This window comes from Phyllobates terribilis, unplaced genomic scaffold, assembly GCF_046119375.1.
Source record: "Phyllobates terribilis strain yellow unplaced genomic scaffold, ASM4611937v1 Scaffold_11__3_contigs__length_659146591, whole genome shotgun sequence".
NCBI classification, from domain to species: domain Eukaryota; kingdom Metazoa; phylum Chordata; class Amphibia; order Anura; family Dendrobatidae; genus Phyllobates; species Phyllobates terribilis.
This window is the reverse complement of record NW_027362771.1, coordinates 559,769,337-559,795,082: the sequence shown is the minus strand read 5'-3', so window position 1 is coordinate 559,795,082 and position 25,746 is coordinate 559,769,337. Positions and strand designations below refer to the sequence as shown.

At 48.6% G+C, this 25,746-nt stretch overlaps 1 protein-coding gene across 1 annotated transcript in view; it reads left to right on the top strand.

Moving 5' to 3' along the window:
- Positions 1 to 19,364, top strand: part of DOCK5 (dedicator of cytokinesis 5) — a 105,942-nt gene extending 86,578 nt beyond the window's left edge. Inside the window, exons 30-52 of the mRNA XM_073654080.1 lie at positions 265 to 343; positions 2,544 to 2,644; positions 3,131 to 3,189; positions 3,953 to 4,107; positions 5,597 to 5,682; positions 5,774 to 5,930; positions 6,217 to 6,257; positions 6,326 to 6,416; positions 6,494 to 6,613; positions 6,705 to 6,794; positions 8,252 to 8,356; positions 8,446 to 8,587; positions 9,038 to 9,119; positions 9,223 to 9,307; positions 10,567 to 10,653; positions 10,960 to 11,136; positions 13,959 to 14,042; positions 14,185 to 14,322; positions 14,410 to 14,552; positions 15,034 to 15,187; positions 15,318 to 15,453; positions 18,552 to 18,664; positions 18,766 to 19,364. Coding sequence (XP_073510181.1) covers positions 265 to 343; positions 2,544 to 2,644; positions 3,131 to 3,189; positions 3,953 to 4,107; positions 5,597 to 5,682; positions 5,774 to 5,930; positions 6,217 to 6,257; positions 6,326 to 6,416; positions 6,494 to 6,613; positions 6,705 to 6,794; positions 8,252 to 8,356; positions 8,446 to 8,587; positions 9,038 to 9,119; positions 9,223 to 9,307; positions 10,567 to 10,653; positions 10,960 to 11,136; positions 13,959 to 14,042; positions 14,185 to 14,322; positions 14,410 to 14,552; positions 15,034 to 15,187; positions 15,318 to 15,453; positions 18,552 to 18,664; positions 18,766 to 18,861 — 2,521 coding nt within the window. The 3' untranslated portion in view covers positions 18,862 to 19,364. The remainder of the gene's footprint in view (positions 1 to 264; positions 344 to 2,543; positions 2,645 to 3,130; positions 3,190 to 3,952; positions 4,108 to 5,596; positions 5,683 to 5,773; positions 5,931 to 6,216; positions 6,258 to 6,325; positions 6,417 to 6,493; positions 6,614 to 6,704; positions 6,795 to 8,251; positions 8,357 to 8,445; positions 8,588 to 9,037; positions 9,120 to 9,222; positions 9,308 to 10,566; positions 10,654 to 10,959; positions 11,137 to 13,958; positions 14,043 to 14,184; positions 14,323 to 14,409; positions 14,553 to 15,033; positions 15,188 to 15,317; positions 15,454 to 18,551; positions 18,665 to 18,765) is intronic.
- Positions 19,365 to 25,746: the final 6,382 nt, after the last annotated feature.

Genomic DNA, 25,746 nt, shown 5'->3' with positions numbered 1-25,746 from the left:
TTAAGTATATAATTCCACATGTGTTAATTCATAGTTTTGATGCCTTCAGTGTGAATGTACAATTTTCATAGTCATGAAAATACAGAAAAATCTTTAAATGAGAAGGTGTGTCCAAACTTTTGGTCTGTACTGTACATTGACACACTATCACTCTGCCAGGTCTTCATTGCTGTAATGAGATCTGGATTAGGAGATGGCAGATTACAGGAATTTCATATGAAGGAAGTGATGATAGTGACTATTTTCCGGGTGTCTCTCTTGCAGGGTGTTTCTTCGGGCCATGAACAGGTTTTCAGTTGTCCTGAACAAGTTCTTCCTGGATCAGACCAACTTTGAGCTACAGGTGAGAACATGGTCTGCCCGTGTACTGAGCTTAAAGGGAGCGGCCATAACCACGAACCAACCACGGCAGCATGAATCCGAGTCCTGCCGCGTATGTTTTACTTTATCACACTGCTGCATTTCAAGGAAAACATACTATGAAAGGCCGGCGGGGACTGTAGGTCTCGGATGACTAGTCCAAGAGGCTGGTTCTTGGTGACTTCTCCTCATCCCGCTCCCGTACACTGACAGGTCTCTGCCTATGTGTGTGTATAGAGAGAGACCTGTCAATCTAGAGGGGCAAGGATCGGCCTCATGGACTAGTCATCCAAGACCCATAGTCCCCGGCCGACCTTTCTCTGAAACACGGATTGGCTGCAGTGGTCATCTATCTCTCTGGCCAGAACAGCCTATACAAAGACCTGCTCCATCCAGAAATACATTTGACCACTGCTACCAATCACTGCCCGCAATGGTGACAAGTCACATTTCCGCCTAACTGAAGAAACGCCAAGACCAGTAGGGGATCTGCGCTGCGGTGGAAGAGTAGCATTGGGGGAGGGGATGGGCACACGTAAGATCACCATATATTTTTATTTTAAAGTATTCCGGAAGGTTTTTGAGAAAATTCTCAGGAGTGGACAACCCCTTTAAGAGTAAGGGCAGTCTGACTATGGAGCCGTCTGTCCATGAAATGATAATGGCCTATTCTTCAATTAGCCTGAAAGCGTTTTTATGCCTTCATTACAGAAATGGCGTCTCCATAAATATTAGATTTCATTTAGGGGAATTTCATTAGGGGAGGATTTTATGCCGATGCTTTCTCAGCACCAACATCATAAAATCTGCAATAAAGGAAAAGCTGCTCGAGCACTTTTCATCCAATATTACGTCTCCCAACGGCTCCACGGAGAGCGATACTGAGCGGATACACTCTGCACCATGAAGTACAGTGCAGCGTGGCTCTAATGCACCATCCCTGCACCCATAGCTGCAATACACAGCAGTCAGTCCTGATATCTGCGCTGTAGGCCGCACCCGGGCGTCCATACCATGGCGGCCACAGATCCCCTGCAGAGCGATACAAAACATTCCCTAAAAAGTTGTCTACCTTCGTTATATTAAGAATCTCATTTATTTGCTCTTTGATTCTCTTTAGCAGAGAGATAAGTGGCATCAGATTTGCCCGGCAGCCGCTGATCTTACTCAGTTTTAAGATTTTTTTTTTTTTTTGGGGTGCAAGCAAAAAAATAATAAGGCGCAAAAAATATTTAATTGGGTGCAAGCAAAAAAAAAAAAAAGCACAAAAAATATTTATTTGCTTGCACCCAGTTAAACCTTTTTTTGCTCTTTTTTTTGCTTGCATCCAATTAAATATTATTATTATTTTTATTTTTTACCCAATTCAATATTCTTTTTGCGCTTTTTTTTGCAGTCTGTTTTCTATCTGCTCGCCTGTTTCCTTTTTTTCCTTCTTTGTGGTTGGTGTTTCCAGATGTTTCTGCTTCTTTATATGCGACTTTTAAAAAAAAAATAAAAAAAGTTGCAAAATTTGCCGCTTCTCCACTCCAGTTCCTGCCCCACCCCCACCCTTCCTGGTGTATTTTTGAGTACATTACTTTTTCGTTTTGTTTTGTGCAATTTTTTTTTCTTAAAAAGTCAGAAAATCAGTCAACACAAAAAGAAACAATTTTTTGACTTTGCGCAAAATTTATGAAAAATTTGTCACCAAAAAAACTGTAACAAATAGCACAAGGCAAAGAAGGAAAGTAACTATAAAAAAAACCCGTAAATTATGAATTGGGGCTGAAGTGTCAGACCAGTTTTAGTACAAAACCATTGAGATATACAGTATTGGACTGGATTGACACCAGTAACATTAATTCTTTGGGCCCACTGTTCAGCTACTTGCAAAAAGAACCTGACCCTAGGACGCAAATTTACTTTTGCTTCTGTGTAATATTAATTTGGCTAGCTTGTTTAATGAATGATTTGATGACACCTTTTTCTGCCAATTGTGAATGAAGTGTAATAGGACTGCTCATTAGCACCCCTCCACAGGGGCGGCCTACCAGAGGATTCTCCAGTTCTCCGATGGGCCAGTCCGAGCCTGGAGATTTACCTTCTCTGTCAATTGCGTTGGGTTTTTTGAGACTTGATGATCAAGGACAGTTCTGTTACCGCAGGTCTCCACCTTTGATCTCTGGATTTTTTTTTCTCAGCTCTGGAATAACTTCTTCCATTTGGCCGTATCACTGTTAACCCACGACTCTCTGCAGCTGCACAAGTTCTCTCAGGAAAAGCGGCACAAGATCCTGTGCAAGTAAGAGCGACAAGACGTTGGTTTAGAGTTTTTTATATCATTAAATAAGGGATCAGGCGCCGTTCGTTTTGACATCAGATGTGAGCGGTTCTCACCTTTGATGTAGAGCTTGTTAGCGCTGCTCTAAATATGACCCGGTGCTCTTCTGATGCTGTCTCTGCAGCACGGCAGTGCACTCTGTTTGGGCTAGCGGCATAACCATGCTGCTGGCAATCATTAGGAGCGCACCGTTCCCTGACAAACAGGAAGTCGGGAGGTAGGGGAGCACTGTGCTCCTGAAGATGAGAAAACTCCATGTAATGGTGAAACTGTATACAGTGAGCTCCCCCTAGTGGTGTCTGATGGTTGTCAGAATCTATGAAATAAATATTAAAAATGTGATATTTATATGAATTTCTATCTTCTTATAGAAGAATTTCTCTTTTTGTGGTTGTTAATCTTATCTTTGTGTACAGGCTGAATATCTCTATCTAATGTTTCTTGCAGATACGGGGACATGAGGAAAGAGATCGGTCTGAAGATCAGAGATATGTGGTATAATTTAGGTGAGAGGCAAACATATTACTATGCTTCTTCCTATGTGTAGGTGTAAGGACAAGGCCCACAACATTGCAGGTGACCTGGTGGCCATTGTGAACCCGGTCGATTTTCTCCAGATGCTCGTACAGATGACTACGACCTTCTTTATCATAGATGGAATCCGGCCTTAAAGCAACAATCTTTGCATAATAAACAGAACGGGCAAATATAAGAAACCATGGAATATATCCGATGAGAAAAATCTGTTCTTTTTCCACTTAGGAGTCACTTTTCCCCCTCTCCTGCCACCCACTCACTGAGGGATCAGATTACTGATATTGGTTTAAGTCTAGGCAGGAGGAGGGAGAGGCAGAGTGAGAGAAGGAGGTACAGATACTAACAGATGGGGCTGCTGCTTAGTGCTGGATTCACAGTTACACTGCTCAGTACTGTTGTATAATGTCCTCCATGCTGCCTTTGCTCCTTCTGAACGAGTTCTACGTAGAGACAGGAGATCAGAAATCACTCATGTCTCTGTGTACTGTGTGGAAGACCTCAAAGCAGCTAATCTCCACCCACTAGCTCAGCGACAACTGCTGAAAAATGCAGGATACAAGCGAGCATGGGTAGAAATAGGGTTATTCCTCATGTACCCTCGCCACACCTCTGAAATTACAGGACCGCTTCGGATAATTTCTCAGGGTTACTATGTCCCATATTATCTAAACGTTGTATAGACCTTTTTCTTGCTTGTAAACCTGGTTTATTCCCCATGTATTTCTCATTTAGGACCTCACAAGATTAAATTCATTCCTTCCATGGTGGGACCAGTCCTGGAGGTGACCCTCACCCCGGAGCCAGATCTACGGAAAGCAACAATCCCCATCTTCTTTGATATGATGCAGCATGAACATAACTTCAGTGGCAGCGGTCATTTCCATATGGTAAGGGACATTTTTTTTTAAGCTGGTGACAGTTCAGATTTCATTTTTTTTTTCATCTTTGCTATCAAATCGGATATTATAATAATCTCTGAAACATCATATTTGGAGTAACGCTATTGTATTTTTGCCGGGGGCAAACTTATTTAATAAAATGCTGTTTGCCTGTCGCCACCACTAGAGGGAGCTCACTGTCAGAACTATGTAGCTCACATTTTACACTATAATAAAGGTATGCTGTGAGCTCCCTCTAGTGGCAGCAGAAATAATTGTAAATACTAAACAGAACAGCAGCTGACCGTCACCAGCTCTGCCTTCAGCCTTTTCCAGCTCACAGTCCTGTAATACAGGCAATCCTGAGTCCTTGGCTAATCCACTGCGGGTGGTTCTGCATCAACTGAAGAAGATAATCATGAATAAATATATATATATATATATATATATATATATATATATATATATATATATATATATATATATATATATATATATATATATATATATATATATATAATATGAATAATATAAAAACAAAATTCTAACAATATATAAAAAAAGGAAATAAAAAATAATCATATTTTGCATGTATAAAAAGTCCTATCTATGAAGATTTAAAATAAACTAACCCCTCAGAATTGCCTTTTTTTTCCTCCATAAAAAGCAATCAAAACTTCATTATTACTAAAAATGACAGCTCGGCACACAAAATAAACCAGCCCCTCACAATCTATCTACAAGCACAAGTAAACAATTACAGCACAAAGCAAAGTTTTACAAAAGTCTAAAAAAAAAAGTTCTAAAATTTAAAAAAAAAAAAAAAAAAAACCACTTTACAAGTTTGGGATCCCCGTAATCACACTGATCTACTTTTCCAGTACATTATACGGTAAAGTGAAAGGTGTCATCAAAACTACAACTCATCCCGCAAAAAAAAATATCCTCTCCTACAGCTGTGTAGACGAAAAAAAAGAGCAAAAATGAAAAAATGCCTGGTTATAATATTTGCCTGGCCTTCCACTGAATGACCCCGAACGGGTTGGGGGCTTCCAGGTAATAGGGTCCCATTTTAGGGTCGACCCCAAATTTTTATACATTAGTTTCATTATTAGATCTGCACTTACTATAATCTTCTTAAATAAATATCTAAGATGAGAATTTGATTCCCCCATAGATGAAATAAAGATACTTAACCTGTAGACAGTGCCGTGACCACCAGTAGATTCATGAGGTCCCAAAGACCAAGCAAACCACCTTTCTCTTTACGCATGGGTGTCACCAAGGCCAATATTGATGATACTTAGGGTGGCAAGGATAGGACACACTGGACAACCCCTAAGGTGGCCTTTAGAGTAAAGTTGGCTGAGCCCTGGGACAAGTAAGGCATTTGATGGCTCTTCCCCAACACATGATGTCGGGGAAAGTATGCTTCAGGTCATAGGAAGACCGGACTTTCCGAGGATGACTCCTCAGTTGGCCTTTCTTTCTTCTGTAGTTTGAGAACGAGCTGATCACGCGTCTGGACCAGGAGGTGGAAGGAGGACGAGGAGACAGACAGTACAAGGAGCTCCTGGAGAAGCTGTGAGTTTCTGGTCGTAGAGGCGTTGGCGTGTGTGTAACCCTCATGCGCGCTCCTTCTTCGTCCCTGACCATTTGTGATGTTGCTCCTCAGCTTGTTGGAGCACTGCAGGAAGCACAAGTATCTCTCCAGCTCTGGGGAAGTGTTCACCGTCCTGGTGAGCAGCCTGCTGGAGAACCTGCTGGATTACCGCACCATCGCCAACGACGAGAGCGAGGAGAACCGCATGAGCTGCACCGTCAACCTGCTGGTATGACATTGACTTACAGAGTAGCGACCTATAGATGGCACTAGAGAGACAGGTACTTCCTCCCATAGGAGAGCTCATTTGCATAACTTTTTTCCCAGGAAGCCTTTTTTTTTTTTGTTAAAAGGGAATTAATTAAACACCCTAAAGAAAGAAAAATGTAAAAATTAAAATTAGGTCTTAGGGCTTAATGGGATCTTACTCTACCGCCATTACACATACGTGTTTATACTTAACCCTTAGGTGTCTGCTTTCTAGTTACACATGGGTTCCTTTTTCTCTCATACAGAACTTTTATAAAGAGAAGAAGAGGGAGGATATTTATATCAGGTACATGTGCACTGAATATACTGCGGCACTGCTGTACAGTCCATGCTATAGTTTACATTGTTGTGCAGGTATGTGTACAAACTGAGAGATCTGCACCTCAGCAAGGAGAACTACACGGAGGCGGCGTACACCCTGCTCCTCCATGCCGAGCTGCTGAAGGTGAGCGCCCTCCACGATCAGTGCTGCCACATGTCCTGCTCTGCTGGTAATAATTATGCTGCTTTGTCGCCACCTAGTGGTCTGATAAGCCATGCGCGCCTCACCTGCTGCAACGAGACAGCTACACAGTGTACACCCAGCAGGAGCTGAAGGAACGGCTGTATCTGGAGATTATATCCTTCTTTGATAAGGGCAAGGTGGGTCATCTTCCTCTGGACTGTGTCATACTCCATAATGTGCACTGCTGCTCTGCCCCTGCTTGTAACACCTTTCTCCTGTCTGATACAGATGTGGGAACAGGCCATCATACGCAGCAAGGAGCTTATAGAGATGTACGAAAACCAGATCTTCCACTACGAGCCGCTCAGCGTCCTGCTGGTAATGACCTCATCGGAGCTTGCGCCCCTCGTCAGGCGCACCCATCTAGTAACACGCGGAGAGACATCTAGAGAGACTGCACCATTTATTTATATATATATATATATATATATATATATATATATGTGCTACTTATGTGACTAAGGCTTCTGCGTTTCCTAATGAAAGGTTTTAGGACTTTTGATCTCTTTTCCATGTCTGTTTGCTGTGAGTGAATTGTAACATTTACATCCAGAGGCTAAATCCCTCTACTGTCTTTAAAGGAGGCTATTCCCAAGCTAGTGAGTTATTTCCCATCCATAAAATAGGGGATACCTTTCTGATTGTTGGTGGTCCAACCACTGGGACCCCGAGTGATCCGAGAACGGGGCTGTGGAACCAGGGAATCTGGCTCTGCTGTCTCACGACCGTCCTCCCTATCAGCCATAATGGAGACAGGCGGCTTCTGTTCTGGAGGACTGGAGCGGTCCCCGTGATACGTTCTTCTGTACGGCCGCTAATACGACATTACAGCTGCTACGACCTCTTGGCTGGACTCGAGTGATCAGCTGATGAGATCACCCCTTTAATACTTTTCACAGCTGAGAGTTTGCTGCAGTGTATCCAGTCTAGGCATCTGTCTCAGCTAAAAACATCACAGAAAAAAATATCTCTCTACCGGGGGGAGGGGGGGGGGGGGGGGTTGGTTCTACAATGTATCAAGCCATGGTTGTATATAATTGTAGCAAAACCTCAGCTTTGACAAGTATTAGGTTCCATTTTCTGACACATTGGCACAGGGCTGGGTGCTCACATATTAAAGGGTTGTTCTCAAAAGAAGAAGTTATATGGATAGTGGATGATTTGATGATCGCAGGGAAAGCAACCATGGGGACCCTGAAAAGATCCCAAGACTGGGGTTCTAGAACCCTGAGAATGGAACTCTGTAACACCATCTAGAACCTCTGCTGCGCCATCTAGTATGTCTGCTGCGCCACCTAGAACCTGTGCTGTGTCACCTAGAACTTCTGTTGCGCCATCTAGAACCTCTGTGGCGGAATCTAGGACCTCTGCTGCACTACCTAGGGCCTCTGATGCACCACCTAGAGCCTCTGCTGCGCCACCTAGGACCTCTGCAGCTGCAGAATCTAGAACCTCTGCGACAGAATCCAGAACCTCTGCTGTGCCATCTAGAACCTCCTATCGATTCAGTGTGCACAGGATGTAGCAGAGCGCTGCACGCACAGATTCCTGGCAGGTACCACAATAGGGCTGCAGAGCCCCCATCTTAAAATCCCTCCTGTCCCAGTGCTCGGACCACCAGTGATCAGCCAGTTATTCCCTATTTTATGTATAGGAAATAATTTTCTTTTCTGGAAATAACCCTTAGTGTCAGCAGCAATGTGTCAGCGGGCAGATGCCTACGTGCCACGTTCACATCGCGGCACCTGTAACCATTGACCTCTCCATGTCCTTAGAATAAACAGGCCGGCTTCTACCAGAACATCATGCGCTCCTTGAGGTTACAGCCGGAGTACTTTGCGGTGGGATACTATGGCCAGGGATTCCCTTCCTTCTTACGGGTAAGCTCCGCACCCCTCTATACCCATTATTCTTCCTCCCTCCATAGTCTCATCACTCCCATAAAATCCTCGCTCTCTCCCTCCTGCAGAACAAGGTCTTTGTACACCGGGGAAAGGAATATGAACGACTCGAAGATTTTAACCTTTGGCTTCTGACCCAGTTCCCCAACGCAGAGAAGCTGTCCAGCAGCTCCCCGCCAGGAGATGACATCAGAAACTCCCCCAAGCAATGTATCCTAACTCTGGTACCCCCTGGGGGTCCTCCAATCAGGATCTCGTCTGTTAGCCATAGTGAATGACGGCCATGGCGAGCGTTCTTTTACTCTGGAGAGCAGCCGATCAATTACAATGCCTTATTTCGCCGGTGATGTTCGCAACACCATTACATCGACCACTAGATCTTCACATTGTGTGACCAAATACGCTGTGTAGTCGTAATCTCAAAAATTAAATTGTTACTGCCTACATCTGCCACAAGAGGGAGCTAGTGAGCTTACTGTAGACATTAATTATTGAGCTCAAAGGGAACTGCATACAATAAAACGCCACCTAGTGGTGGCAGCATGTAGCCAGAATTTCATCATTTAAGGGCACTACAGGGGATTTGGAGCTCTACATCAGATAAGGAGCTCGAACGCCTCTAAACATCTTTCTGATTTATTTCCTTGAGTAATTCTTCAGATGTGCAGTGCTTCAGTGTGAAGCCATTAATGAACCTCCCTCCCCGATATAAGGACAAGCTGGTGCCCGATCAGATCCTCAGGTGGGCGCTGTTTCCCTCCTATGTCAGACACAAGGAGCCAGTCCTGTAAGGTTGTAATATCTGCCTCCGCCATGGGTAACCGGTCTCCTTTCTTCTCCTGCAGTTACTATCGCTTCAACGAGGTGCACAGCTTTTCCTATTCCAGGCCGTTCCGAAAAGGAGAGAAAGATCCTGACAATGAATTTGCTGTAAGAATGTGTCATCCGTAGATACCCAACCCCAATGACTGTGTCAACAGAGGCAACACCCCCCTCACCCTAAGGGACTGTGTCAGCCAGAGTCCCCTCCTTGTTTTCTGTGGCGTGCCCCCTTTGTTGACCTGTGGCAGTTGGGTTGCCCCCTCTATTGACTGTGGCGGCCGGAAAGCCCCCTCTATTGACTGTGGCGGCCAGAGAGCCCCCTCTATTGAATGTGGCGGCCGGCGGCCCCCCTCTATTGACCTATGGTGGCCGGAGCAACCCATCTATTGATCTGTGGCGGCTGAAGTGCCACCTCTATTCACTGTGGCAGTTGGGTTTCCCCCTCTATTGACTGTGGCAGCCGGCGTGCCCCCTCTGTTGACTGTGGCGGCCAGAGTGCCCCATCTATTGATTATGGTGGCCAGATTGCCCACTCATTGATTGTGGCGGTCAGCGTGTCCCCTCTATTGACTGTGGCAGCCAAATTGCCCCCTCTATTGACTGTGGCGGCCAGAGTGCCCCCTCTATTGATTATGGCGGCCAGATTGCCCCCTCTATTGATTGTGATGGTTAGTGTGCCCCCTCTATTGATTTTGGCGGTCAGATTGCACCCTCTATTGACAGTGGCGGCTGGCGTGCCCCCTGTATTGACCTCTGTCAGTTGGGTTGGCCCGTCTATTGACCTGTGGTGGCCGGCGTGCCCCCTTTGCTGACTGTGGCTGCCGGCATAGAACCTCTTTTGGGGGCGCGGTACTTTGGGCTGATGTGACATTTCTATCAATGTATACTTCTGTTCTCTGCTGACACGTGGCGGCCGGCGTGCCCCCTGTATTGACCTGTGGCAGTTGGGTAGCCCCCTCTATTGACTGTGGCAGCCAGCGTGTCCCCTCTATTGACCTGTGGCAGCCGAATTGCCCCCTCTATTGACTGTGGCGGCCAGAGTGCCCCTCTATTGATTGTGATGGTCAGTGTGCCCCCTCTATTGACTGTGGTGGACAGCGTGCTCCCTCTATTGATTATGGCGGTCAGATTGCACCTTCTATTGACTGTGGTGGCCAGATTGCACCCTCTATTGACTGTGGCGGCCGGCCTGCCCCCTCTTTTGACCTGTGGCGGCTGGCGTGCCCCCTTTGCTGACTCTGGCGGCCAGCGTAGAACCTCTTTTGGGGGCGCGGTACTTCGGGCTATCATTATATACTGCTGTTCTCTGCTGACACGTGACCGCCTGATTAACGCCTGCCATGCTGGCCCCCTTCTTTACCCCACAGACCATGTGGATCGAGAGGACAACGTTCACCACCGCGTACAAGCTGCCCGGCATGCTGAAGTGGTTTGAAGTAAAGCATTTGCACACAGTAAGGAGACGAACGAATATGTCCTCACATTACATTCTCAGCGAGGATATAAAAATATATTGGTCCATCTTGAAACCTGATTTCTTCACTCTTTTGCAGACATGTTTGGTGTCAGTGAATGAGAACACAGCTGTTTCCATTCACAGGCAGCAAACCTGTCCATAGCGGACGCTGCTCTCGGCAGGACAACTTCTGGGGGGGGGGGGGTCCTAAACAGTCTTCAGAGTGTAAATCAGCCGTGGTGTACCAGAGGGGAGACCCTCAGTGCGACTGATGCAAGCGGCCATGTTTCTGATATTCCCACAGGAGGAGATCAGCCCATTACAGAACGCCATCGAGACCATGGAACTGACGAATGAGAAGATCAGTCACCAGGTCCAGCAGCACCGTGCGGACCCCGGCCTGCCCCTGCACCCGCTCTCCATGCTGCTCAATGGGATCGTGGACCCTGCCGTCATGGGCGGATTCTCCAACTATGAAAAGGTGGTAACAGCCATCAACATCTCAATCTCTGCGTGTTCCCCATGTGCCAACAATATCCGTGTGCAGTATTGTGGGGGCTGAGCCTGGTGACAGGAGGGGTTATCCATAATCGTCACTCGGGTATAGGCTCTGATATCACCAGTGGAACCATGCTCTTACATTTCTCTACCCAGAAATTGTTCTTCCACTTATAAAATATTACTCTGATTGTAAAATATTATACTGATTGTTATTGATCCTGAGCTGCATCATGTTCCAGAGCTGCACTCACTATTCTGCTGGTGGAATCACTGTGTACATACATTACTGATCCTGAGTTACATCCTGTATTATACCCCAGAGCTGCACTCACTATTCTGCTGGTGCAGTCACTGTGTACATACATTACATTACTGATCCTGAGTTACATCCTGTATCATACCCCAGAGCTGCACTCACTATTCTGCTGGTGCAGTCACTGTGTACATACATTATATTACTTATCCTGTATTATACTCCAGAGCTGCACTCACTATTGTTCTGGTACATACAGTACATATCCTGTACAGATACTGGGTTATTACATGTTAAAGGATATGTTCACATATACCAGAATTGTTGTGGATTTCCTGTCCAGATTTCGAGATGGCAGGTCCATGGTCCCCCTCTGGTCTTTGTACACTGTCTTTTGTTGCAGCGGTCAAATATAATGGGATATCATTGCTCGTGGCCTATATAAAGAGACTAACTTGGGGCCAAGCTAGCAGTGCCACATGAGGTGTGCATCTATAATATAACCGGGGATACGTGTCTCTGTCTGAAGCCTCCATAGACTGTGCATGCGTGATCCACAGTCTGGCTCCAGACAGAAGAACTTATCCAGCCATTACAGGTAAGAGCAGTGTGTATGGCGCCAGAGATCGCAGTATGCGTAGACACTGAACGCATACCGCGATCTCCAGCACCATATTTACCTGACCGGGAGGAGCGTTGCCGCAGCGCCATTCTTCGCCGGAGACCGGGACAGGAGTGAGGCGTCGGATTGGCGCATGCGCATAACGCTATCCGGCGCCATTTGTGTCTTCAGCAAAATGGCGCCGGACAGCGCGGTGCTCCGGAGCCGTACTCCTCCTCCGCAGCACTGGAGCACAGAGAAGAAAGGTAAGTATAACTATTAATTTTTTTGTATGTGTGTACAGTGTGAAAGGGATGAGGGGGCCACACATACCAGGATTGCGGGGTGAGGGGGCCACGCATACCAGGATTGCGGGGTGAGGGGGCCACGCATACCAGGATTGCGGGGTGAGGGGGCCACGCATACCAGGATTGGGGGATGAGGGGGCCACGCATACTAGGATTGGGGGGGTGAGGGGTGCCATGCATACCGGGATTGGGGACGAGGAATGCCATGCATACCGGGATTGGGGACGAGGAGTGCCATGCATACCGGGATTGGGGACGAGGGGTGCCAGGCATACCGGGATTGGGGACGAGGGGTGCCAGGCATACCGGGATTGGGGACGAGGGGTGCCAGGCATACCGGGATTGGGGACGAGGGGTGCCAGGCATACCGGGATTGGGGACGAGGGGTGCCAGGCATACCGGAATTGGGGACGAGGGGTGCCAGGCATACCGGAATTGGGGACGAGGGGTGCCAGGCATACCGGGATTGGGGACGAGGGGTGCCAGGCATACCGGGATTGGGGACGAGGGGTGCCAGGCATACCGGGATTGGGGACGAGGGGTGCCAGGCATACCGGGATTGGGGACGAGGGGTGCCAGGCATACCGGGATTGGGGACGAGGGGTGCCAGGCATACCGGGATTGGGGACGAGGGGTGCCAGGCATACCGGGATTGGGGACGAGGGGTGCCAGGCATACCGGGATTGGGGACGAGGGGTGCCAGGCATACCGGGATTGGGGACGAGGGGTGCCAGGCATACCGGGATTGGGGACGAGGGGTGCCAGGCATACCGGGATTGGGGACGAGGGGTGCCAGGCATACCGGGATTGGGGACGAGGGGTGCCAGGCATACCGGGATTGGGGACGAGGGGTGCCAGGCATACCGGGATTGGGGACGAGGGGTGCCACGCATACCGGGATTGGGGACGAGGGGTGCCACGCATACCGGGATTGTGGGTGAGGGGTGCCACGCATACCGGGATTGTGGGTGAGGGGTGCTATGCATACCAGGATAGGATGGTAGGGATAGGATGGGGGCAGCACAAATACCAGGAGGGGAGCAGCACATACCAGCATGGGAGACCATATACCAATAAAAATGCTCGCCACCCGGGCTTAGAACGGGTTCAGTAGCTAGTACATATAATTTTTTTATTGTTACTGAATAACCACTGTGAATTACCTTGCAGCTTTCTCTTTATTTTCTATGGCATTTTTTAAGGGCAAATCTTTACAGGTGACCAATCTCTTATACTCCAGAGCTGCACTCCGTGTTCTGCTCATTGTTATTGGACTCAAGCTCGTTAAACACATTCCAAACAGCTGCCCTCAACCACTGTAATCCAGCCGGACAGGTTCAGGGCTTGGTTCTTAGAAGGCATATCACCAGAACAAACTCAGTATAAACTTCTGGGAGATTTCAGCTCAGAAATTTGCAGAATTGTGAATTCAGCTCTGGAGTACATTACAGGCTTGTAAATCCTGACCCTCGCAGAAAAATAATGTATTTACAAAGTGACTCAACGTTTTATGCAGATTATTACTTTTATGTAAACAGGTTGCACTTCTGCAATCTTGAAATTTGGAGAGCTCTTGTATGTCCTCCTCTGTCCTGTTTCTTCACAAGCCATTACTGATTACACCTCCTCATCTCTCATAGGCTTTCTTTACGGAGCGCTACCTGCAAGAACATCCTGGAGACCAGGACAAGATTGAGCTTCTTAAACAGCTGATTGCTCTGCAGGTACGAATCCAGGTGGTGTCGACAGGAGATGACACTACACGTCTTGGCCTACACTTTTTTGGGATCAATTTTATCATTTTTTCATTCTACTCACTGTATCATTCAATTTTTATGTCTTTTCTTCTGCTTTGTCTCCATCCAGATGCCTCTTCTGGCTCAAGGAATCAGGATCCATGGAGAGAAGTTGACCGAGAACCTCCGGCCTCTTCATGAGAGACTTGTGTCCTGTTTCCAGAACCTGAGGAGAAAGGTGGAAAAACTGTATGGGACAATCACTTTGGTAAGAGTCCAGTAGATTCTGGAACGTTGGAGAAACATCAGAATGGACCATAATAGTCTAAGACAACTATTCCTTACTCTACTTCAGCCTTCCAGCCTCACAGACAGGAAACTGAGTCGTGCCGGCTCTGTGGTTGTTCCATATATCACATCTGCCACTCTAAGAAGGTTGTCTACTGTGTCTTCCTCTTCTTCTTCAGGAAGCGGGAGCTCCAGACCGGGCTCGGAAGGGTAGGTTTTTGATTCTTGTTAGTAGAGAAAATTGATTTGATTGGCTGACTGAGATGGTTTTAATGCATATATGGAGACTCCAGCAAAATCTCCCACATCTGCACATGCATTGCCTTCACAGAAGACGTTGCTGGTTTGGAAGCAGTCCCATGGGTAAGTCACATAATTGCCAACGTCTTGAGCTTCATGGTTGCAAAGACCACTATCGTTTTGTTTTGCCATGGACAACAGGGATCCTGCAATAAGGAATTAGGGAATTTACAGTATTCTGTGCCAGAACACAACAGCTTAGGGGTAGGGCCCAGCATTTGGATCTTAAAGGGGTTTATAGTGGGGTAATATTACATTTTGATCTTACATAGTTACCTAGGTTGAAAAACACATCTCCTAAAATAATGCTTGCTTTTGCAGCAGCTGCTTGACATTGAGTGATTACCAGGTTGACCTCTCCATATTTAAAGAATTCCCCACTTGTTCTTAGGTCACTTCCAGAACCTGTACCTCCTCGTCGTGGATCCCTCATCTCCCGGCATGAAGAACACAACGACCGAGACGACGGTGATATCAGACCAATGAAACTGAAGCGAAACGTCAGCCAATCTCAAACCATCACAGAGCGCCCGGGGGAAAAAGAGGTGAGAAGTGACGGGATTGTGTGCGACAGGAGATCTGGGCTAGGTCAACAGGATCGATCATGGGTCATGTCAAGTTTATTGCCACCTCATCTACTTTATCTACTCTGTTCTGGTTCCAATGTATTCCCAGAGCTTGTCTGCCAAAACGCGACCAAAGAGCCTTCAGCTTTCGGATAACCGTCTCACCCTCCACAGCAGCTCCACAAATCCAGGGATAACGCCTCTTATTCCTTCCCCGATCACTCCCCAAACTCCAAGAACCCATAGTAAGTATAGGACAATCGGACTTTCATACTTTTTTTAATTTTTACTTTTTTTTTAGGACTTCTTCAAGAGTCACTCTGGCTCCAGAGAATGTCCATGTATTATACCATAGAAGGCCTTTAAATCGAGAACTGGGTTCACCCCTTAATGACCATGCTATTTTGGCCTTGTTGAATCACTATTTTTTTGTGGCATGGATGTAGAAAAGACAATTTTCATCAATGTTCTGGGTTTTTTTTTATTGCATTTTTTGTACTGTTTGCATTTCACACTAAATAACCTGATAAATAAGATTTTCAGGTTATTGTGGTCATGTGAATAGCTAAGATGGACAATATAGTTTTTTTTCCTACGTGCAAGAACCTTGACTGTATAATAAATGTTAGCATTTATTGAAATTTCTTTTGAACTTTTATTTTTTATGTTTCTATTCTGCCGTGTATTTTTTTTTGTGCCCCCTACTCTTTAGTTATCTGTCAGCCAAATGATGGTTCGGCTGTCTGCTATTTCTCCGGACTCCTCCTTATACAGAAACGCTTGCTCATCTTAGAGATCAAAAGGATAGGACATGCCGGAACCTTTTACCCCCCTGCCATCATCTCCGGGAAGCCCTCTACTCATTAGACTGTCTGCCGAAACTCTTGGATATCTATTCCAAGGGATCTTCAGGTCCTGATCGTATCACCCAGAAACCCAGTGACCTGATCAATGGAGGGAGTCCCCCATTGATCATGACTGCCAGAATCGGAGAGTTTTTTGCCCATTGGAGCAGGAGACAGGCTGTGCAAGGCCTCCTAGAAAGACACTAGACCGAGCTTTCTTTCTCCTGGAGGAGAGCTATTTTGCATACCTTCTTCCAGGAGGCATTACCCTGAAAACTCACAAGGAGATTCAGCATCTTTCCTGGGAATCTGTTTGCTTTTCTCGGTCGCTTCATTAGTTGACAAAGGAACCATGGGTTAATATGCTACCGCCTGGAGACTGACACTAAGAATACATCTTAACTCCTACTCACCAGGCTACACCTGGGCAGCCGACATCCAGTTGTTTAGTTTAGTGTCATTCGGAGGCAGACACAGATCTGAGTAGCAGACCAGTCTTAGCCTGGATTAGTCTAACTCCTTTCTCCTTAGTGTGATTCTCCACTTTCCACCTTAATGAGGAGATTGCTCTCCTTCCTTTAGGCACTTGGAGAGACTCTTACAAAATCTGACGTAGTCAGGGCTGTGCAGCTCTACCTGTCTCTCACATCTCTGTTTGGACGTGCCGATGCCTTGTGGGTCATCCCAGTATGCTCTGGCGGATGTCAAACTGCCTCTAAGGCTACCATTCGCCTCTGGTGTCGATCTAACACTGTGGAAGGCCAAGCTAAGCCAGGGTGCCCCCGCAAGGGCACTGCTGTCTCTCTCCACAGGGTAGAAGCCTCCTGGGTCTTACGCCTCCAGGCGTCTGTTCTTCTATTCCATTAGGCCACGACTTAGTCTTCTGTCCACATCTTTGTGGAGCTCTTACCTTTATGTCCAGGGATAGGTCTTAGCAGAAGGGTGCTACAAGCGGCAGTTACCCAGATTGTAACCTGAGGGATTGCTATTCTTCCTTCTGCAGTACTGGTGTTAGGTTTTTCACCCCAGGGACAGCTTTAGGACATCCCAGGGTTCCGGTGTCCCCCAATGAAATGACTGACAAAGATTTTTGGTATTCACTGTAAAATCTTTCTCGTAGCCTTCATTGAGGGACACGACACCCTCACTTGTTTGAGGTGGGGGGGGTTTTGTTTTTGCTCCTTCTATTTCTTTTGCTCTAACTGTGTAACTGTGTGTCGGCTGTTGAGGTGGAGTTAGCTTTTTTTGTTCTAAGATGTATTCTTAGTGTCAGCCTCCAGGTGGCAGCTTATCAACCCATGGTTCCTGTGTCCCCCAATGAAGGCTACGAAAGAGATTTTAAATTTCTGCTTCCAATAGGTGGCGCTAGAGTTCTAGTCCTAAGAGACAATTTGCATATTTTATTTCCCAGAGAAGCATGCATGGCTTATAAGTCTCCTCTCTCTGACATTCCAGTCCTGGCTTGTCACTCTCCACAAGGAGAAACGTTACCCCTTAAGGCCCCGTCACACTTAGCAACGCTGCAACGATCCCGACAACGATACGACCTGTCAGGGATCGTTGCTGCGTCGCTATGTGGTCGCTGGTGAGCTGTCAAACAGGCAGGCTCACCAGCGATCAGGGGAGCAGCGACATCGTGGAAAGAATCTTTCCACGATGTCCTGCTCCTGGTTACCAGCCTGCTGAAGCAGGAGCAGGCTGGTAACCAAGGTAAACATCGGGTTACTAGGGGCACACGTTCACCTAGTAACCCGTTGTTTATCATGGTTACCACTCTGCTACAGTGAGCGGGAGGTTACCGCTCACTTTAGCTGGCTCGTAACCATGATAAACAACGGGTTACTAGGTGCGCGTGTGCCCCTAGTAACCCGATGTTTACCATGGTTACCAGCCTGATCGCTGCTCCCGCTGGTCACACACAGCGATGTGTGCTGACCAGCGGGAGGGCAACGACCAAAAAATGGTCCAGGACACTTTGCAGCGATCAGCGACCTCACAGCAGGGGCCTGATCGCTGCAAAGTGTCACACATAGAGACATCGCTGGTGAGGTCGCTGGTGAGTCACCAAAACCGTGACTCAGCAGCGATCTCGCTAGCGATCTCTCTATGTGAGACGGGGGCTTTAGATCCCAGTCCAGAGCCTCTCATCTAGCGAAATCAGATCTCATACTTTGCACTGATGAGGGGCAACACCCCGAAACACCGTGTCTGCAAGTTGAGATTCTGATTTGGCTTTTATCCCAAGTCATATTACAAGGCTCTTTAAAGAGTCAATAATGATTTTTAAGGTCGCTGATTCCACTAAGTGGCAATAGAGTTCTAGTCCTTTTCCTCTCTGAAGAGACAATTTGCATATTTAATTTCCCAGAGGAGCATGCGTGGCTTATAAGTCCTCCTCACTCTGACATGCTTGTCATTCTCCACAAGGAGAATCATTACCCCTTATGCCACATAAAGCTTTATTTCCTCATGTGATTTATCATCCATTACTCGATCAGGTTTCCCATCACTATCTACTCATGGCGATGCTGCTTTACAAATTATGGAGTTACCTCCTCCACCACCTCCTAAAAGCAGATCCAATGAGGGGAGTCAGCGACTTTCCACAGAGGTAAGTGATCATACCTTATTCCAGGTGACTGTATATTTCCATCCCACTATTACTATACAGATACTTAGACTTTACATTGTGTCCTTTCTGATGGTCTCTAGATACCTCCACTATTGCCGAAAAGAGAAGATGCAAAGCCACCAACACCTCCTCCGAAGACTAGGCAGTCAAGCGTGATTCCTGAACCCGGATTGTGATGGGTCTTAGGACCTGATACATCTTCAGGCCAACCTTAACCCATGTGATGTCCCACCTAGTCTGGATATCGTGATGGACACTTTGTGGATCTCCACTGTCCAGTATGGTGGCATCACCTTCTGGATCAATAGCCCGTCTATTGAGTGCGAGCTCTAAGTACTAAGATAAATGAAGATTTTATCCGATCGGAGAAAAGACTTGATAAACTGGGAGGGATGTCCTCTCCTTGTAGATGGCTCGTCCTTCACGTCTATACGTGTTAATATTGTAATCGGAATTTGTACATATGGGACTGCGTGATATTGTAAAATCCTCAAACCACCTCCGTCTCCTTCGTGTTTCCTTTCAGTTTTATCATCTCACCTGTGTATACACTTTCTGCACAATTATCAGGCAATTTGTATTTTTGATGATTAATTTATTATTATTGAATAACTCCAGCGCTGCCGGTCATTCCCAAAGATTAATAAATCTGAAACCTGAATATTTAACAAAAGTAAAAGTGAGGTTTTGTCTTTTTTAGGAGAATATCTGTGTGCAGAATTATTATGTAACTAAATGAAAAACTAAAAAAAAAAAAAAAAATTCCATCTCAATTGTTTATGTTCATCTATTACAGTGAGAATAATAACCAACAATGCAAAATCTACAAAAATATATTTCTGACATGTCGCAAAAATATTAGTGACTAATATAGTACCATAGCCGCCCCTTCTTCTCAATAAGTCATAAGCTCCATCCATGGAGTCTGCCAGTTTCTTCATCTGTTGACGATCCACTTTTTGGGCAGCACCAACCACAGTCCAAGACACTGTTCAGAGAGGTGACTGTTTCCCTTCATCGTAATTCTCCCATTCAAGAAGGTCCCACAAGTTCTCAGTAGGGTTTAGTTGCGGTGAGGAACGGGCCCGGACCATTACTCTTTCATCGTTAAGGCCGTTACTGGCAGCTGAGCAGTGGAGACTTCAATGATGCGATGGAGAGTTGTCCTGCAGAAATATCATGGATTTCTTGAAAGACGCAGACTTTTTTTCTGTACTACTGCTTGAAGAAAGTGTCCTCTAAAAACTGGCAGTAGGTTTGGGAGTTGATTTTGAGTCCATCTTCTACCTGAAACGTCCAACTAGCTCATCTTTAATAATACCAACCCATAGCAGTACCCACCTCCACCTCCTTGGCATCTGAGTGGAAGTGGAGGTCTCTACCCATTACTTATCCAGCCATGGACCAATCCATCTGGTCCGCCAAGAGTCACTCTCATCACATCAGTCCATAAAACCTTTGAAAAACCTGCCTTCGGATATTTCTTGGCCCAGTCTTGATGTTTCCTCTTCTGTGTCTTGTTCAGTGGTGGTTGGGTTCAGCCTCCTCACCTCGACCATGTCTGTGAGCACTGAACACCTTGTACTTCTGTGTCTTGTTCAGTGGTGGTTGGGTTCAGCCTCCTCACCTCGACCATGTCTGTGAGCACTGAACACCTTGTACTTCTGTGTCTTGCTCAGTGGTGGTCGGGCTCAGCCTCCTCACCTCGGCCATGTCTCTGAGCACTGAACACCTTGTACTTCTGTGTCTTGCTCAGTGGTGGTCAGGCTCAGCCTCCTCACCTCGGCCATGTCTCTGAGCACTGAACACCTTGTACTTCTGTGTCTTGCTCAGTGGTGGTTGGGCTCAGCCTCCTCACCTCGACCATGTCTCTGAGCACTGAACACCTTGTACTTCTGTGTCTTGTTCAGTGGTGGTCGGGCTCAGCCTCCTCACCTCGGCCGTGTCTCTGAGCACTGAACACCATGTACTTCTGTGTCTTGCTCAGTGGTGGTCGGGCTCAGCCTCCTCACCTCAGCCGTGTCTCTGAGCACTGAACACCTTGTACTTCTGTGTCTTGCTCAGTGGTGGTCGGGCTCAGCCTCCTCACCTCGACCATGTCTCTGAGCACTGAACACCTTGTACTTCTGTGTCTTGCTCAGTGGTGGTCGGGCTCAGCCTCCTCACCTCTGCCATGTCTCTGAATACTGAACACCTTGTTCTTCTGTGTCTTGCTCAGTGGTGGTCGGGCTCAGCCTCCTCACCTCGGCCATGTCTCTGAGCACTGAACACCTTGTTCTTCTGTGTCTTGCTCAGTGGTGGTCGGGCTCAGCCTCCTCACCTCTGCCATGTCTCTGAATACTGAACACCTTGTACTTCTGTGTCTTGCTCAGTGGTGGTCGGGCTCAGCCTCCTCACCTCGGCCGTGTCTCTGAGCACTGAACACCTTGTACTTCTGTGTCTTGCTCAGTGGTGGTCGGGCTCAGCCTCCTCACCTCGGCCATGTCTCTGAGCACTGAACACCTTGTACTTCTGTGTCTTGCTCAGTGGTGGTCGGGCTCAGCCTCCTCACCTCGGCCGTGTCTCTGAGCACTGAACACCTTGTACTTCTGTGTCTTGCTCAGTGGTGGTTGGGCTCAGCCTCCTCACCTCGGCCATGTCTCTGAGCACTGAACACCTTGTACTTCTGTGTCTTGCTCAGTGGTGGTCGGGCTCAGCCTCCTCACCTCGGCCGTGTCTCTGAGCACTGAACACCTTGTACTTCTGTGTCTTGCTCAGTGGTGGTCGGGCTCAGCCTCCTCACCTCGGCCATGTCTCTGAGCACTGAACACCTTGTACTTCTGTGTCTTGCTCCGTGGTGGTCGGGCTCAGCCTCCTCACCTCGGCCATGTCTCTGAGCACTGAACACCTTGTACTTCTGTGTCTTGCTCAGTGGTGGTCGGGCTCAGCCTCCTCACCTCGGCCGTGTCTCTGGGCACTGAACACCTTGTACTTCTGTGTCTTGCTCAGTGGTGGTCGGGCTCAGCCTCCTCACCTCAGCCGTGTCTCTGAGCACTGAACACCTTGTACTTCTGTGTCTTGCTCAGTGGTGGTTGGGCTCAGCCTCCTCACCTCGGCCATGTCTCTGGGCACTGAATACCTTGTACTTCTGTGTCTTGCTCAGTGGTGGTCGGGCTCAGCCTCCTCACCTCGACCATGTCTCTGAGCACTGAACACCTTGTACTTCTGTGTCTTGCTCCGTGGTGGTCGGGCTCAGCCTCCTCACCTCAGCCGTGTCTCTGAGCACTGAACACCTTGTACTTCTGTGTCTTGCTCAGTGGTGGTCGGGCTCAGCCTCCTTACCTCAGCCGTGTCTCTGAGCACTGAACACCTTGTACTTCTGTGTCTTGCTCAGTGGTGGTTGGGCTCAGCCTCCTCACCTCGGCCATGTCTCTGAGCACTGAACACCTTGTACTTCTGTGTCTTGCTCAGTGGTGGTTGGGCTCAGCCTCCTCACCTCGACCATGTCTCTGAGCACTGAACACCTTGTTCTTCTGTGTCTTGCTCAGTGGTGGTCGGGCTCAGCCTCCTCACCTCGGCCGTGTCTCTGAGCACTGAACACCTTGTACTTCTGTGTCTTGCTCAGTGGTGGTCGGGCTCAGCCTCCTCACCTCGACCATGTCTCTGAGCACTGAACACCTTGTTCTTCTGTGTCTTGCTCAGTGGTGGTCGGGCTCAGCCTCCTCACCTCAACCATGTCTCTGAGCACTGAACACCTTGTACTTCTGTGTCTTGCTCAGTGGTGGTCGGGCTCAGCCTCCTCACCTCGGCCGTGTCTCTGAGCATTGAACACCTTGTACTTCTGTGTCTTGCTCAGTGGTGGTCGGGCTCAGCCTCCTCACCTCGACCATGTCTCTGAGCACTGAACACCTTGTACTTCCGTGTCTTGCTCAGTGGTGGTCGGATTCAGCCTCCTCACCTTGGTCGTGTCTCTGAGCACTGAACACCTTGTACTTCTGTGTCTTGCTCAGCGGTGGTCGGGCTCAGCCTCCTCACCTCGGCCATGTCTCTGAGCACTGAACACCTTGTACTTCTGTGTCTTGCTCAGTGGTGGTCGGGCTCAGCCTCCTCACCTCGACCATGTCTCTGAGCACTGAACACCTTGTTCTTCTGTGTCTTGCTCAGTGGTGGTCGGGCTCAGCCTCCTCACCTCGGCCGTGTCTCTGAGCACTGAACACCTTGTACTTCTGTGTCTTGCTCAGTGGTGGTCGGGCTCAGCCTCCTCACCTCGACCATGTCTCTGAGCACTGAACACCTTGTACTTCTGTGTCTTGCTCAGTGGTGGTCGGATTTCAGCCTCCTCACCTCAGCCGTGTCTCTGAGCACTGAACACCTTGTACTTCTGTGTCTTGCTCAGTGGTGGTCGGGCTCAGCCTCCTCACCTCGACCATGTCTCTGAGCACTGAACACCTTGTTCTTCTGTGTCTTGCTCAGTGGTGGTCGGGCTCAGCCTCCTCACCTCAGCCGTGTCTCTGAGCACTAAACACCTTGTACTTCTGTGACTTGTTCAGTGGTGGTCGGGCTCAGCCTCCTCACCTCAGCCGTGTCTCTGAGCACTGAACACCTTGTAGTTCCGTGTCTTGCTCAGTGGTGGTCGGGTTTAGCCTCCTCACCTCGGCCGTGTCTCTGAGCACTGAACACCTTGTACTTCTGTGTCTTGCTCAGTGGTGGTCGGGTTCAGCCTCCTCACCTCGGCCGTGTCTCTGAGCACTAAACACCTTGTACTTCTGTGACTTGTTCAGTGGTGGTCGGGCTCAGCCTCCTCACCTCGGCCGTGTCTCTGAGCACTAAACACCTTGTACTTCTGTATCTTGTTCAGTGGTGGTCGGGCTCAGCCTCCTCACCTCGGCCATGTCTCTGAGCACTGAACACCTTGTTCTTCTGTGTCTTGCTCAGTGGTGGTCGGGCTCAGCCTCCTCACCTCAGCCGTGTCTCTGAGCACTGAACACCTTGTACTTCTGTGTCTTGCTCAGTGGTGGTCGGGCTCAGCCTCCTCACCTCAGCCGTGTCTCTGAGCACTGAACACCTTGTGCTTCTGTGTCTTGCTCAGTGGTGGTCGGGCTCAGCCTCCTCACCTCGGCCGTGTCTCTGAGCACTGAACACCTTGTACTTCTGTGTCTTCCTCAGTGGTGGTCGGGCTCAGCCTCAGCACCTCGGCCGTGTCTCTGAGCACTGAACACCTTGTACTTCTGTGTCTTCCTCAGTGGTGGTCGGGCTCAGCCTCAGCACCTCGGCTGTGTCTCTGAGCACTGAACACCTTGTACTTCTGTGTCTTGCTCAGTGGTGGTCGGGTTCAGTTTTCCTCACCTCGGCCATGTCTCTGAGCACCTTGTACTTCTGTGTCTTGCTCAGTGGTGGTCGGGCTCAGCCTCCTCACCTCGGCTGTGTCTCTGAGCACTGAGCACCTTGTACTTCTGTGTCTTGCTCAGTGGTGGTCGGGTTCAGTTTTCCTCACCTCGGCCATGTCTCTGAGCACCTTGTACTTCTGTGTCTTGCTCAGTGGTGGTCGGGCTCAGCCTCCTCACCTCGGCTGTGTCTCTGAGCACTGAACACCTTGTACTTCTGTGTCTTGCTCAGTGGTGGTCGGGCTCAGCCTCCTCACCTCGGCCATGTCTCTGAGCACTGAACACCTTGTACTTCTGTGTCTTGCTCAGTGGTGGTCGGGCTCAGCCTCCTCACTTCGGCCGTGTCTCTGAACACCTTGTACTTCTGTGTCTTGCTCAGTGGTGGTCGGGCTCAGCCTCCTCACCTTGGTCGTGTCTTTGAGCACTGAACACCTTGTACTTCTGTGTCTTGCTCAGTGGTGGTCGGGCTCAGCCTCCTCACCTCGGCCGTGTCTGAGCACTGAACACCTTGTACTTCTGTGTCTTGCTCAGTGGTGGTCGGGCTCAGCCTCCTCACCTCGGCCGTGTCTCTGAGCACTGAACACCTTGTACTTCTGTGTCTTGTTCAGTGGTGGTCGGGCTCAGCCTCTTCACCTCGGCCGTGTCTCTGAGCACTGAACACCTTGTACTTCTGTGTCTTGCTCAGTGGTGGTCGGGCTCAGCCTCCTCACCTCGGCCATGTCTCTGAGTACTGAACACCTTGTACTAATGTGTCTTGCTCAGTGGTGGTCGGGCTCAGCCTCCTCACCTCGGCCGTGTCTCTGAGCACTGAACACCTTGTACTTCTGTGTTTTGCTCAGTGGTGGTCGGGCTCAGCCTCCTCACCTCGGCCGTGTCTCTGAGCACTGAACACCTTGTACTTCTGTGTCTTGCTCAGTGGTGGTCGGGCTCAGCCTCCTCACCTCGGCCGTGTCTCTGAGCACTGAACACCTTGTACTTCTGTGTCTTGCTCAGTGGTGGTCGGGCTCAGCCTCCTCACCTCGGCCATGTCTCTGAGCACTGAACACCTTGTACTTCTGTGTCTTGCTCAGTGGTGGTCGGGCTCAGCCTCCTCACCTCGGCCATGTCTCTGAGCACTGAACACCTTGTACTTCTGTGTCTTGTTCAGTGGTGGTCGGGCTCAGCCTCCTCACCTCGGCCGTGTCTCTGAGCACTGAACCCCTTGTTCTTCTGTGTCTTGTTCAGTGGTGGTCGGGCTCAGCCTCCTCACCTCGGCCGTGTCTCTGAGCACTGAACACCTTGTACTTCTGTGTCTTGCTCAGTGGTGGTCGGGCTCAGCCTCCTCACCTCAGCCATGTCTCTGAGCACTGAACCCCTTGTACTTCTGTGTCTTGCTCAGTGGTGGTCGGGCTCAGCCTCTTCACCTCAGCCGTGTCTCTGAGCACTGAACACCTTGTACTTCTGTGTCTTGCTCAGTGGTGGTCGGGCTCAGCCTCCTCACCTCAGCCGTGTCTCTGAGCACTGAACACCTTGTACTTCTGTGTCTTGCTCAGTGGTGGTCGGGCTCAGCCTCCTCACCTCGGCCGTGTCTCTGAGCACTGAACACCTTGTACTTCTGTGTCTTGCTCAGTGGTGGTCGGGCTCAGCCTCCTCACCTCGGCCGTGTCTCTGAGCACTGAACACCTTGTACTTCTGTGTCTTGCTCAGTGGTGGTCGGGC